Source organism: Zootoca vivipara, chromosome 15, assembly GCF_965207765.1.
Source record: "Zootoca vivipara chromosome 15, rZooViv2.hap1.1, whole genome shotgun sequence".
In the NCBI taxonomy this organism is placed as follows: domain Eukaryota; kingdom Metazoa; phylum Chordata; class Lepidosauria; order Squamata; family Lacertidae; genus Zootoca; species Zootoca vivipara.
In genome coordinates this window covers 31675327-31688459 of record NC_142598.1, presented here as the reverse complement: position 1 = coordinate 31688459, position 13133 = coordinate 31675327, and the positions used below count along the sequence as shown (strand labels likewise).

General features: G+C 42.5%; 1 protein-coding gene across 26 annotated transcripts in view; it reads right to left on the bottom strand.

Annotated features, from left to right (window-relative positions):
• MPDZ (multiple PDZ domain crumbs cell polarity complex component) overlaps nucleotides 1-13133 on the bottom strand; it is a 116759-nt gene that overhangs the window by 40230 nt on the left and 63396 nt on the right. For 16 of the 26 annotated variants that reach the window (XM_088658982.1, XM_088658986.1, XM_088658990.1 and 13 more), the window contains 6 exons: nucleotides 11899-12097; nucleotides 9478-9519; nucleotides 6431-6535; nucleotides 5222-5314; nucleotides 2771-2948; nucleotides 1092-1202 (listed from right to left, as the gene is read on the bottom strand). In XM_088658982.1, coding sequence (XP_088515108.1) covers nucleotides 1092-1202; nucleotides 2771-2948; nucleotides 5222-5314; nucleotides 6431-6535; nucleotides 9478-9519; nucleotides 11899-12097 — 728 coding nt within the window. The remainder of the gene's footprint in view (nucleotides 1-1091; nucleotides 1203-2770; nucleotides 2949-5221; nucleotides 5315-6430; nucleotides 6536-9477; nucleotides 9520-11898; nucleotides 12098-13133) is intronic. The other 10 variants (XM_088658987.1, XM_088659001.1, XM_088659006.1 and 7 more) reach the window with 4 other exon arrangements.

The following is a 13133-nucleotide window of genomic DNA, read 5'->3' as shown; positions in this document are numbered from 1 at the left end:
AGCGAATCTACAAGGAGGAAGTGTAGTTACAAATAATGCAAGCTACTATATTAAAACTATTTTGCAGGTGTTTGTGTCGCCCATGCAGCGCAAGTTACTAGAAGTGTGAAGTGAAGCAAAACAAAACAAGTCCCTCTGCATCCTTGAACGGTGCATCTGCACAGGAAGTTTCCGTCCCTCCTGGTTAATGCTTTACAAGCGTTGAAACAAAAGGGGGCATTTGGGTGCAATGGGCGTTTGCAACTATTCTGCCCCATGCAGATTGTGCAGGCCATGCACACCCACAGCTGTCTCCAGCTGTCATGTTTGATGAGCATGTAATCAAGATGGGATATACACAGGTGCTGTGGGGCAAGAGGGTCTCAGCTGCACTGAATGAGCAGTTAGAACAGCGTTTCCCAAACTTGGGTCTCCAGCTGCTTTTGAACTACAATCCCCATCATCCTCAACCACGGGTCCTGCTAGCTAGGGGTGGTGGAAGTTGTAGTCAAAAAAACAGCTGCAGATCCAAATTTGGGAAACCCTGTCTTAGAACTTTTCCACAATGCCTAATGAAATGTACATACAGTAGTGCCTCGCAAGACGAATTTAATCCGTTCCGCGAGTCAATTCGTTTTGCGAAAAATTCATCCTGCGAATCACGGTTTCCCATAGGAATGCATTGAATTTTTTTTTGCCCATAGGAACGCATTAATTAAATTTCAATGCATTCCTATGGGAAACCGCGATTCGCAAGACGAATTTTTTGCAAAACGAATTCGTCTTGCGAGTCACCATCAGATCACAAGACGCATTCGTCTTGTGAAAAATTTGTCTTGCAGGGCATTCGTCTTGCGAGGTATCCCTGTATATATTTTTGGTTGCCACCACTCGCTTTGATCCAGAAACCTGCACTGTCTTACAAATCCATTCTAAAGTAGGTTTTCAAGGATTGGTTTTTTGTTTAGTTTGCATGTGTGTGCGCATGTGTGCAACCACTATGAATCCTGCCCTTAGCTTTGTGGAAATGTCCTCCCCAAAACCTTGGATGTTTAATTTCTCCCTGCATGTTTTGGTTCTGCAAATCTTTTTTTCACAGTTCATATGCTTACCCTTGGTCTGTTTATAATGCTTTGTACCATAAAGACTACTGGGTTGCCTGCTCTCCGTATGGCCTCCACAGCTTGTTCGTGGCTTGCATCTCTGAGGTTAATTCCGTCCACCTGAAATCGTAAGGCCTAAGCTTAACACGATGGTACACGCAGCTAGAAAAATAATAACGCAGCAACTTCTAGAAAATGTATTTGACTTCTCTTTGGCATGGTGAAAACATAACAAGCAAACAAGCAAAAGCTAGGGGCAGTCTTTTCTGACGTCAGGCCCTCAGGATAGTGCAGTGTTAATGAGACCGAGCTGCAAATGAGGAGCCTGTAGTTCAAATCTTGTTCTAGTCATGAGCTTTAACCTTAAGCAAAGCACTTTATCCAAGCCTGAGGCCCGTCTTTTGCAATATGAGGACAATAATCCTGACCTACCTTATAGGGCTGCTGCAAGGATATTGAGATAAATGTATGTGAATCATTGAGAAAACTCAGGACTCAGACACACTCATCAACCATATCATTATAACTGCATTATAAACATGTGACACCAGATGGCGATGTAGAGCTGTAATCTGTCGCTAATGTGGTTTTACATTTTTATAACACATTTTTCTGCAATGCGTTATTTGAATGTGTATAGATCCAGCCTCAAATTCAATGTATTATAAGTCCACAGCAGACAAACCACCTGTGTATGTCAATTTACATGTGTACTTATTTCTTTAAAAAAGAGAGAACAAGAGAGAAAAGTCTCAGGATGGCTCATAATTTGTAAGCAGTGAACAGAATTTCTAAAATGCTTCTGCAAATAAAAAATTTAAAATTGTATTTCCAAAGCAAGATTGTGTTTACATGCTTCATTGGATTGCTGCAAGGCTCAATTAACATGCGTATAAAGTATAACATTCATTTTAAAGGGAGGGGGAAGGAAGGGAAAAGGTGAGACACTGCCGTTTAGACTCAATCAAGAGCTGCAAAATGCAGTCTTTCCAAAGAAGGCTAAGACTAGCACTTCCTGAAAGGAGGCCTCCAGTTGTGCAGATGTCTAAGACAAGAATCCAAAGGCTGTTTTGGCATCCGAAGAAAATGAGGTTATAATATTAGTGTTAGTAAGTTAATTCGGGTTTTGGGTCACTATTGAACCTGGAAGCCAAGGTACAGCATGCTAGTGGTTAGTTGCAATTTTAACATTAGAAGTCTCATGGGAAGAGCTCTCTTTACCACTTTAGTTCTTATGAGTTGACTGAGAATTAAACCATCCACTATAAAGCATGGAGACATGGGCAACCATTAGAGTTTGTAAACCTCCAGAGGTGGAAACCATGGTGCTTGCAGGACACAATCATGGGTACCAGAGCGAAATACTTAATTCAAATGTACAGTAGTAATAGAAATCATTTCACAGAACCATAGAGTTGGAAGGGACCACCAGAGCCATCTAGCTCAACGCCCTGCAATGCAGGAATCTTTTGCTCAACGTGGGGACTCAAACTCATGACCCTGAGATTAAGAGTCTCATGCTCTACCAATTGAGCCAAACAGATCTAGTTCAGTCATGCCACAAGCTGTTTACAACATGCATTCTACTTCTGGAAGTCAATCTTCTTAGAACAACCAGCATTCCCATTAAATGTCTGTAAGGAGGTTGGGGGCTTTAACTGCGGGGAAAATGGAGAGCGATCTAATACCTCCACTATTCTATCTCCTGTTTTCAAGGTTCCGTTTTTGCCAGCAGGGCTGTCTTCAAGAATGTGTTTGATGAAGATTCCTCTCATGACTTCGCCACTGCTCAGTCGGCTTCCCATTCCTCGCCCCCCGACAATGCTGATTCCCAGTGACTTGCTGGGTTCTCTCCAGAGTTCAACCCTATAATTATAAATACGTTAAGAAATGCAGCGCATCTACATTACAAGTCTGCAACTTTTACAAATAGCATCTCAGCGTGCTTGAATTTAGGGCTGAAGAGACTTTTTGTCACTTTCGGTTGTTATTTAGGATTGTGCCATTTTTGAGTCGAGGGGAGAATCATTCATTAAACAGGAAAACAAATATGGGCAAAATCAGAAACTGGTCATTCAAGTGCTTCACAATGCAATCACCAAGGAAAGAGCTGGGCTTTTGGTTCTTACAACAACAGGGCTGAAATTAAATGGGCATGTCTCGCGCAACCTTACTAAGATTTATGTAACAACTTCCACTGACAGTTTCCTTCTTACTTTTTAGTTATTTATTAAAGTTTTAATATATATCAGCCTTCATTAAAAGATCCCAGGGTAGTTCACAGAATAAAATGCAAGAGGAAACACAGTAAATAATTAGACCCAAACAACAAAACAGCTAAAGGCCTGGTTGAAGAGGAACATTTTTTCCTGGCACCTAAAAATATATAATGAAGGCACCAGGCGAACCTTCTTGGGGAGAGCATTACCACAGACAGGGAGCCACTACAGAGAAGGCCCACTCTCACGTTGCCACCCTCCGGACTTAACGTGGAGGAAGCACACACAAAAAGACTTCACCAGTGTTTAAAGTGACTGCATGATATAGAACTGTGCTCACACAGTGGTTACTGCCAGAGGCTGACAAACGGTTGCCTGAACGCTGCTTCCTCTTCCTCCTATGGTGTCAGCGATGGCAGTTGGTAATTAGAAGGAGAGGGGCTCTCTGCTGGAGCTGTATGTAGGACAAGGGGTGGCTGAGTATTGCTATCCTCTCCCTTAAATGGTCTCAGCAATGGAAGTTGAATAGCTAGAGGGAGGGGGCTTTAAGCTAATATTGTTAAGAGCTCTGTGGAGAACTGTCAAATAATTATTATTGTTATTTATACCCTGCCCATCTGGCTGGGTTTCCCCAGCCACTCTAGGAGGCTTCCAACAAAAGATTAAAAATACATTAAAACACCAGTCATTAAAAAACCTTCAGATGTCTTTTAAATGTCAGATAGTTGTTTATTTCTTTGACATCTGATGGGAGGGCATTCCATAGGGCGGGCGCCACTACCGAGAAGGCCCTCTGCCTGGTTCCCTGTAACCTCACTTCTCTCAGTGAGGGAACTGCCAGAAGGCCCCTGGAGCTGGACCTCAGTGTCCAGGCAGAACAATGGGGGTGGAGATGCTCCTTCAGGTATACTGGGCCGAGGCCGTTTAGGGCATTAAAGGTCAGCACCAACACTTTAAATTGTGCTCACAAATGTACTGGGAGCCAATGTAGGTCTTCCAGGACCGGTGTTATATGGTCTCAGTGGCTGCTCCCAGTCACCAGTCTAGCTGCCGCATTCTGGATTAGTTGTAGTTTCCAGGTCACCTTCAAAGGTAGCCCCACGTAAAGACCAATCTAGGGGTTCAAGAGGTTGGGCCCAGATGTAATTCTGCCTGACTGCCTGTGGTGATGATCAGGTACACCTCTGCAGCTCCAGATCTCCTCCCACCTTGTCTGAGGATTTCTCCCTTGCTCCATTCACAGGTAGGAAGCCCTTTCGACTCCAAAGCCAAGGGCTGCATCCAGCAATGCCATTCCACTTACACAACAGACTTCTGCTTGTGCAATGAAACCTTTCCTCTCCTGTCCTCTTCCTTGCGAGTCCCTGGAACACCCTCAAAATCTGCTCCAGAAGGTTTGAGGACACTCTGCAGCAGATTCTGGTGGTGAATGAGATGAAAGGAATGTGGGGGGGGAGGGGAAATCTCACTGCATGAGAGGTGTGTTGAAAACAATCCTAAGTATAGAGGTCATTCTTACAGTTGGCACCAACTAGCATTTCCAACCATGGTCAGAAGCAGTCCCAGTTCTCCTGACTACGATTCAATAAACTGCACAAGAAAGGACACTATCCAAATGACCCAAATTCCATGTCCACATCTTCTTGGACTGTCTTCCATGAACACGTTCTTAACAATGAGTCCGTAAGTGACTGTGGAGGCTAATTCTGGATCCACACATCCTTCTACAGGGGGGAAGAGTTGATCACGGTGAAAATTTGGTAAACATGCCTTATGAATTAACTAAGATTTCAATTTACCTTGATTTCCAGTTATCCAGGCATTCTGGCTGTGCCCCCAAATCAAAAAAATGTGAGAAACTGGAAACTGCACCAAAATAAACTGCTAAAAGTGTTATCTGAGTAGCAGAAACACACATACCTTCTTGGTTGGTTCCAGTTACTGTAGCCTGCATTTTGAAGTTCACTTTCTTCTCCTTCCCCTTCTTCCCGTTCTGGTAGTTCTGGAATTTCTCTGGTAATAAACAAGGGCATGTATAGCATGCTTTATTAACCTACAAATGACATCTCTCACCGTCCTGAATTACTGAAGACTCAGGGTCGTGGCCAATGTCAGTTCTACTCAGTGTAGACCCATTGAAATTAATGGGTGTGACTAACTCAAGGCCATCCATTTCAATGGGTCTACTCAGAATATAACTTAACCGAATACAATCCAGGATCATAGCCTTGCTCCACGTTTTAAAAAATCAAACAATCTAAAGCACTTTCCCCAGTCAAGCAGACTAGAAGTGGATCCAATTTCCAGTTACCGTACATTGTTTTTTGAACTCTTGGGGCTTTTTGGGGTGGGAATAAAAAAAAATACAACCTTGCAAGCACACTGAGAAAATAAAAATACAACAAAGACAATAACAATAACAACAAGAATAGGAAGAAGGATTAGAAATGTATAGGAAATAGGGGTGATTCTATATTCTGTAGATCAATCGAGATCCAAAAACTGCAGGTAGTATTTTATATCTACATACAGACTCCTCCCCCTCCTCACATCTCTAGTTTTCCAGAATAGCACTCCATGACACACAACAGCCTTCCATTTGAAGGCAATACCAGTTGGACAAGACGGTTCACAAAGTCACATTGACAATTTCATTCAAAACTGGTATCCATTCATAGCTTCTGCCAACCCAAATCCAATCTGTGAACATCTTGCTAAATTTCATAAGTCTTCCTTGTAATTTCACAATCGCTCTGGAATAATCCTATTCTCAGTTGTTAAGGTTAAGGGGCTGGGCCCTCCTCACATCATGCTCTGCCTTTTCTGAGACAATCCTGGCTTGTATCAAGAACAGCTCCCCATTAAGCCCACACAGGTAACTCTGGCTTAGTACAAGCCAAAATCTTTGCACAATGGTGGACAACTTTTCTGAAGCAAATCATTGGCTAGCCTGAGCATTTCTTTGTCTATATTGGCTCGAGTAAACAGACACCAGACATTTGCCTATTGTTTTTAGTAAACGTGCTTTGCTCCAGCAAGCATGGGGGTTAAAATTTCATGCTATTAGCATATGGTACAGGTAAACAGAGGTATAGGAGAGGATTATAGCAATATGGCATAGTAGATTACCTGACAACATGTGAAGGAAAAACATCTAGTGCCATTCTTCCTTTTAGCTGCTGCCCTAAGCTGGCCTGGTACTCTTCAAACTGCTCTGCTGGCACATAGGTAATGCTGCAATATGAAACATAAACATGAATCTAAAATGCTGCAGGTATCTGAGGAATAGCTCAGTAACAAGCAGTCAAGATTGTAAGGCCTTCTCCAGCCGCACTACTTGGTTCTTGAGCCAAAAGTCTCTATTTGAATTAATGGGCACGATACCAAGATCTAGGCCATGACTCAGAACCTTTCTTCTTATTGGATGACCTAGAAATAACAATGAATGATATATGCTGGGCTCTAAAACGGGTGAAAATGCTAAAAGCATGACAGCTAATATTCAGAGGTGTGGTGACAGAAACACATGGATCCAATTTTACTTCCCAGAGCTGCTTCTCTCTGGGTTGCCACCAACAATAGTTTTGTGTTGGAGAAAAGCACTTCTTCTTGCAAGGAAGAGGGAAAGCACTTCCTCTCACAGTACTCACTAGATCTCCCCAAGTACTGCAGGCCACCCCAGCCTGTTAAAAAGAAACTGCTCCTGGAGGCTGGAAGGTCCTCTGGAACGGCAGGGAGCGTGGCACAGAGGGCTGTAGCACATCTTTGTTTCAAAATTGTGTTGCCCTGCATGATTGGAAGCAGTTTCTACTAGGGCAAAACTGCCACTAGCTACACACATCCCCTTTCATATCAACAGATACATCCTTCCTCTGGGTACCATTTTCCTCTCAGATTAGGTGGTTTGGAACTCAAAGCAGGCTATTCTTAACAATGGCACTGCAATTGTAGAGCAGTCTCTCCATGAAGGTTCTGCACACACAACAGGAAAGATTAAAGCAGCTAATGCTGCTGAGGTTTGTTTTGTCATTTTAATGTTTGGAATATTCATAATCGGCTTGTTTTTGCTTTATTCCTTGTACATCAACATATTCAATCATGAATATGGAAAATTGATTTTCTTAAAAACCAAAAATTCCTTATGCCTCATTACTGTACCCCACTGCCAATCAACATATCAACCATAACAACTTGACTGGGATGAAATTACCCCTGCCGTTAGCAGACATCCATTCTGGCTAAAATGCCACCTTGTTTTGAAGGTTATCCCTTTAAAGTGCTCATTTTTAGAGAGAAGTAGGTAGTGGTGGTCGGAAAGTCTGGAGAGATGGTGGTATTTATGGAGGTGACATGATTCTTTTAAACTGTTAAATGCAACAAAACACACAATTGTAACTAGGGGGAAAAGTGAATAAAGCTATGGTAACGTTAGAGATGAAAATGGTATCACATGGATAAATAAATCACATGGATAAATAAATCAAAAAACCTAGCACTATATAGAGAGATAAGAACATTTCCCTCCAGAGCAGGGGAAACTTCATTCATTCATTCAATAAAAATTTCCAACAGATGTCACAACTTCAAATCTTTAGATTAGATGAAAAATGAGAGTAGCATTGGGTACAGCATTCTTTTGGGCTGAAAGACAATTTAGGAAGAAGGATATGATAAAAGGAGAGGTGGCCTACAAGCCCATCCACTTTAACTGGCAGGAAAGGCTGAAAAACTGAAGCTGGAAAGGACGAAACTGACTACACATCAGCTCAGCACTCAGAAAGTAAGCAAAATAAATAAAAAAATAAATCATATCCTGCACTAAATAAAGTCAGAAGACAGGGGTGTAAATGTGAGGCAGCATGCAATACTAAAAGAAATCAACGGCATGCTTGATTCTATAGCCACACAAAAAAAAGCCTTCTGTACATACTACAATAGGAAATGTACCAAATAAAGAATTCTGTGATCACATTCAGGACAATTTACAATACAGTCAACAGGCTTGGCAACTAGAGTCTTTTGGTTACACAGTGGAGAGAGTAAAACATTAGTGTCACAGAAAATATGACAGTGAGATTAATCCAGATATCAGTACATCCATGATTGTATCAGTAACTAGCACCTTTGGAAAGAGTGCTCAGGCATCTTTACTAGTGTTGCGATACAAATGTTGTATAGCAACGCTGAAAAGCCACAATATATAATCAGATTGAATGCATAAATGGAGTGAGAAGGTGCACAGTCCTGTGCTATGACAATTACTGAAGTGTGCTTTGCAAAATCAAGCCATTATGACCATTTTATACACAAGTACCTAGGAGTAAGTCCTACTGAATTCAAAAGGACTTAACTTCTGAATACACATAAACTGAATTGTGCTGCATATTGCATGTATCAAACCGCTCTCTATGTCTATCAGAATGGGAAAGACTCCGAGCAATAGTTCTGTATTTCCCTGCCAATACATCATCACAAGGAGAGGAACGAGGATGCACTGGGAATCCCAGATGAAGCTGTGTCACAGATGACGAACCTGAGTCCTGACTGGGCAAAATGGAATGTAGGGTGCTGAAACTAAAAGCAGTACAGGCAAACCCCAATTTGCACAGGGGCTGCCTCCCAGGTCATTGCACGCTTGTGTAAAACCATGTGCAATTCAAAGACCCCGTTCCGCCACTGCCCCAACTGTTGTGCACCTTGAGTGACATCTTTTTATGACATTTCCATGTCACTTCCAGGTTCTGCCCTGTGCACGTGTGTGCGATCGCACACATATCTGTCACGCCGAAAACGAGGGTTGCCTGTACTAATGCAGCTAGTAAAGAAAAGCTGTGAACAATCAAACTCGCTCTCATAAACGAACCTCTTCCCTTTGAAGATGAATTCCCCCCGATATCTTATTTTACTGTGCTATTTAAGAAGACAAAAAAATGTTATCTTTATTAAACACCTCCAAAAATGCCAGTATACTGTCATGTAATTGGGTAATGAATCAACTCGTCGATTCTAGTAATAGACTAATTGGATGAAGGCAGCCACATGTAAGTCTGCGTACATAATGCTGTACCTATATCTGGATATATCCCAGCTACTTTGGGTGTTATGAAAGCATGAATGGTTTAACAGACAAGTTGCAACATAGAGCTATAATGAGCTTTTAAATCACCGATACTCACACATAAAAGGGGGCCTGATCATCAGCAGGTGTTGGAGAAGATCTAGAATGTGAAGCATACGACGCAGCATCTTTTTACAATGGTGTTAACAAATGTCAGTGACTTGTGCTGAATGCAAGATGCGCACACGCGCCATTAAAAGTGTGCACTCCTATTCTGTCTCCTCTTCTCCCCTTTCCACCTCCATTCTATCCACACCTCCCAGCAGAAAGCATCTGCTCTTTATTGGGAGTGTATAGCGGTGATTATTAACAAGCATGAAAAATGGAACTGCAATCAATCTTTTATTTCCTTGATCAGAGATTCATCTCCACACGTTCGGTGAAGGCAGGTGAATTCTGAATCAGCTCAGTAATTATCTGGCAGATGTTACAAGCAGCTGTTACGACTGCTGCTAAAAGCAAAGCCCTAGATATTATTACAGAAATTGTAAGGTGGAGTGATAAGTGAGGCCACACATCTGCTTGTCTGCTTAGAAAAAAATGTACATGTTTGGATAGATAGATTAGATAGATAGATAGATGATAGATAGATAGATAGATAGATAGATAAGACAGGCATGCCCAGAGGAACTGAACATTTGGTCTGCTTCTGATTGGATAGCATAGAAACCTAAGGACCCTTATTAGGAAGAGAGTTGCGCTCACCTCAATGTGTAAAGAGGATTCCCCCCCCTATTCATAAAGGGCCTACAACATGCATTTAAGGGGTAAAGGGGACCCCTGACCATTAGGTCCAGTTGTGACCGACTCTGGGGTTGCGGCGCTCATCTCATGTTATTGGCTGAGGTCATGTGGCCAGCATGACAAAGCAGCTTCTGGCGAACCAGAGCAACGCCGGTTACCTTCCCGCCGGAGCGGTACCTATTTATCTACTTGCACTTTGACGTGCTTTCGAACTGCTAGGTCGGCAGGAGCTGGGACCGAGCAACGGGAGCTCACCCCGTTGCGGGGATTCGGACCGCCGACCTTCTGATCGGCAAGCCCTAGGCTCTGTGGTTTAACCCACAGCGCCACCCGTGTCCCATTTACAACATGCATTTACCTTCCGCCATTGATTGGACTTAACCGTCCAGTGGTCATTTACCTCTTACTACATACATGCAATTTAAGCAAACCACTAATAGGTCCAGGAAGTTATGGGTTGCACCAGTTTGTTGTAAATGACCTGGGTTACCTGAAAGCATCTTACGTCTGAACACCTAACATGCAGTAAAGATAATACACCTGTTGCTGTTGTCTTCAAAGAGTAAGCAGGCGGCAAACTATTTTAATTAACTGTATTTTATTTTGGGGCTTTAGATCTTTGTGCCTCTTTCAAGTAACAACCTACCCCGCCTCTAAGTCTACATGTGTGAAATACAAATGTAGATACAAGATAAACTGCTTTCCTGATATTTGTCAAAGATGTACTGAGAGTTATACTTTAAAACATTATTCTTCTGTCTTAATGCCATGTGTCATAGTTTCTGCAATTAGCCCCTAATCCACTACCGAGATTTTCCTCAAAGAAAATAATCTTTGGCAAACAGAGAGTAAACTTCCCTTATAAAAATTCCACCGTTTCCCCCTAGTTTATCTTCCTGAGCAAAGGTCTTCAGCCGCAGGAGGTGCGCAATCCAAGTTTTCTCCCCATCAAAGAGCAAGGAGCCGAGAGGCTTTTCTCGCGCCAAGCATGCGGTCACACAGCACAATAAATCGGGGCACAGCTCTCTCCACTCAGAAAGACATTGCATAACTTGAGTCCCGTGGAAACATGCTCGCATCTGCCAGAAACTGGAGGAATCTGCTTGTGCAAAAAAAAGGGGGGGGGCTGGGACACTTGCTGCCTTGTGAGAGTGAAGGAAAGCCAGCAAGTATACTGGTGCAAAGAGGAGCCCTTCTTGCCCATGTAAGGAAGGCAATCTGATGCTGTCACTAATCAGCAAGAGAACATAAAATGTTTATGTCAAACCCACCTAACAGGTTGAATCTGAAGGGATCCCAGAGTGGGAGTAAAGGGAGACATGTACCCCAGGGAAGACTGGCAGATTTAAATCTTAAGGATGCTCATTAAAAGCTGTAAAACTTGGATCAGAGCAGGCCGTGCTGAGAATTTCAATGTTGCATTTTCTTCCTGGACTCACACTGGCAATTTTGAGTTATTCTAGCCCAGGCACCCCCAGACTGGGCCATCCAGAAGTTTTGGGACTCCAGCTCCCATCATCCCTAGATAACAGGACCAGTGGTCAGGGATGATGGGAATTGTAGTCCCCAAACATCTGGAGGGCTGAGTTTGGGGGTGTCTGTTCTAGCCATTTAAATCCTGAATTCGGAATGTAACTTCAAGGTCAGTGTGGAATGTGATATCCTTCAAGATTATTTTTAAAGATAATAAGTAAATACACCAGACATTGTTCTTGCACCAATTGACTCTACATACTTTATATCTGGTCCGACAAGGGAATGTCTCCGCAGCATAGCTCGTGCCTGTGCGTTGGTTAAATTAGTGGTAGGTTCCTCATTGATAGACAGAATGCAGTCCCCAACACCAATGCGCCCATCACGACTTATGGAACCCCCATGGATAATGCTGCGGACTATCATTCCAGAGCCATCTTTATTGGAACTTACTGTCATCCCTTAAAGAAGAAGAAAATAAAGTAGATAAATTTGCAGCCAAAATTACATGCAATATGGTAGCAAATTCCGGCCTATAAGAAGACCCCAAACAGCAGTCAACTTAAGCCTTATACATAGGTGTTTTTTTTTGTCAATAGCAGATATGCATCCATAGAAGCAAACCACCACCTACAACAGGCATCCCCAAACTGCGGCCCTCCAGATGTTTTGGCTAAAACTCCCATGATCCCTAGCTAACAGGACCAGTGGTCAGGGATGATGGGAATTGTAGTCCAAAACATCTGGAGGGCCGAAGTTTGGGGATGCCTGACCTACAACCTCCCCACCCAAAATTAAAAAATAAAACCACATGTGAAATTTGATAAAATTAGGATAAGGCAGTTTTTACAGAATCATTCTGAGCAAGATGCTGATATTTACATTAATGCAAAGCTGCAAGCATGACCATGACTTCTGTTTCTTGGCAGCTGTCTAGCACAAACTGCATTCTGAACATCACACTGAAACATTGAGGAATGGCTAATTACATTTTTACAGTGTAATCCTATTCAGAATGAAGTCCCATTGACTTAAATGATCCAGCTACCAGGAGTTATACACTATGCAAGGGCTTGAGAAGCTTCACTGGGGTTGTGCCCCAGTTGTGGAACACCCATCACCTCTCAGTTCGGCATCAGATCAAGACGTAGTTATTTACTCAAGCGTTTGGAAACTGTTAAGTGCTCAGCTTGAGATTTTTATAGATGCTGCTCTATAGTTTTATAACTGATGCTAATTGCAATCTGACCCACTCTTGCATCTGTTTAATGGCTTTGTGGTTTTTAGAATGAGTTTTATTGTTCCCCACAGGGAAATCTTGTAATGAAGGGCAGGATATAAATATTTTAAATAAACGGGACTTGCTTCCAAGTAACAGTATATATAGGACTGCAGTCTCAATGTGCCATTGTTTATTCATCCTATGAAGAAGATTAGACAGTCTTGTGAGGCTTTACTCAGTGTCATGGTTGTGACATCTCTTAGCTGAAGTATTCG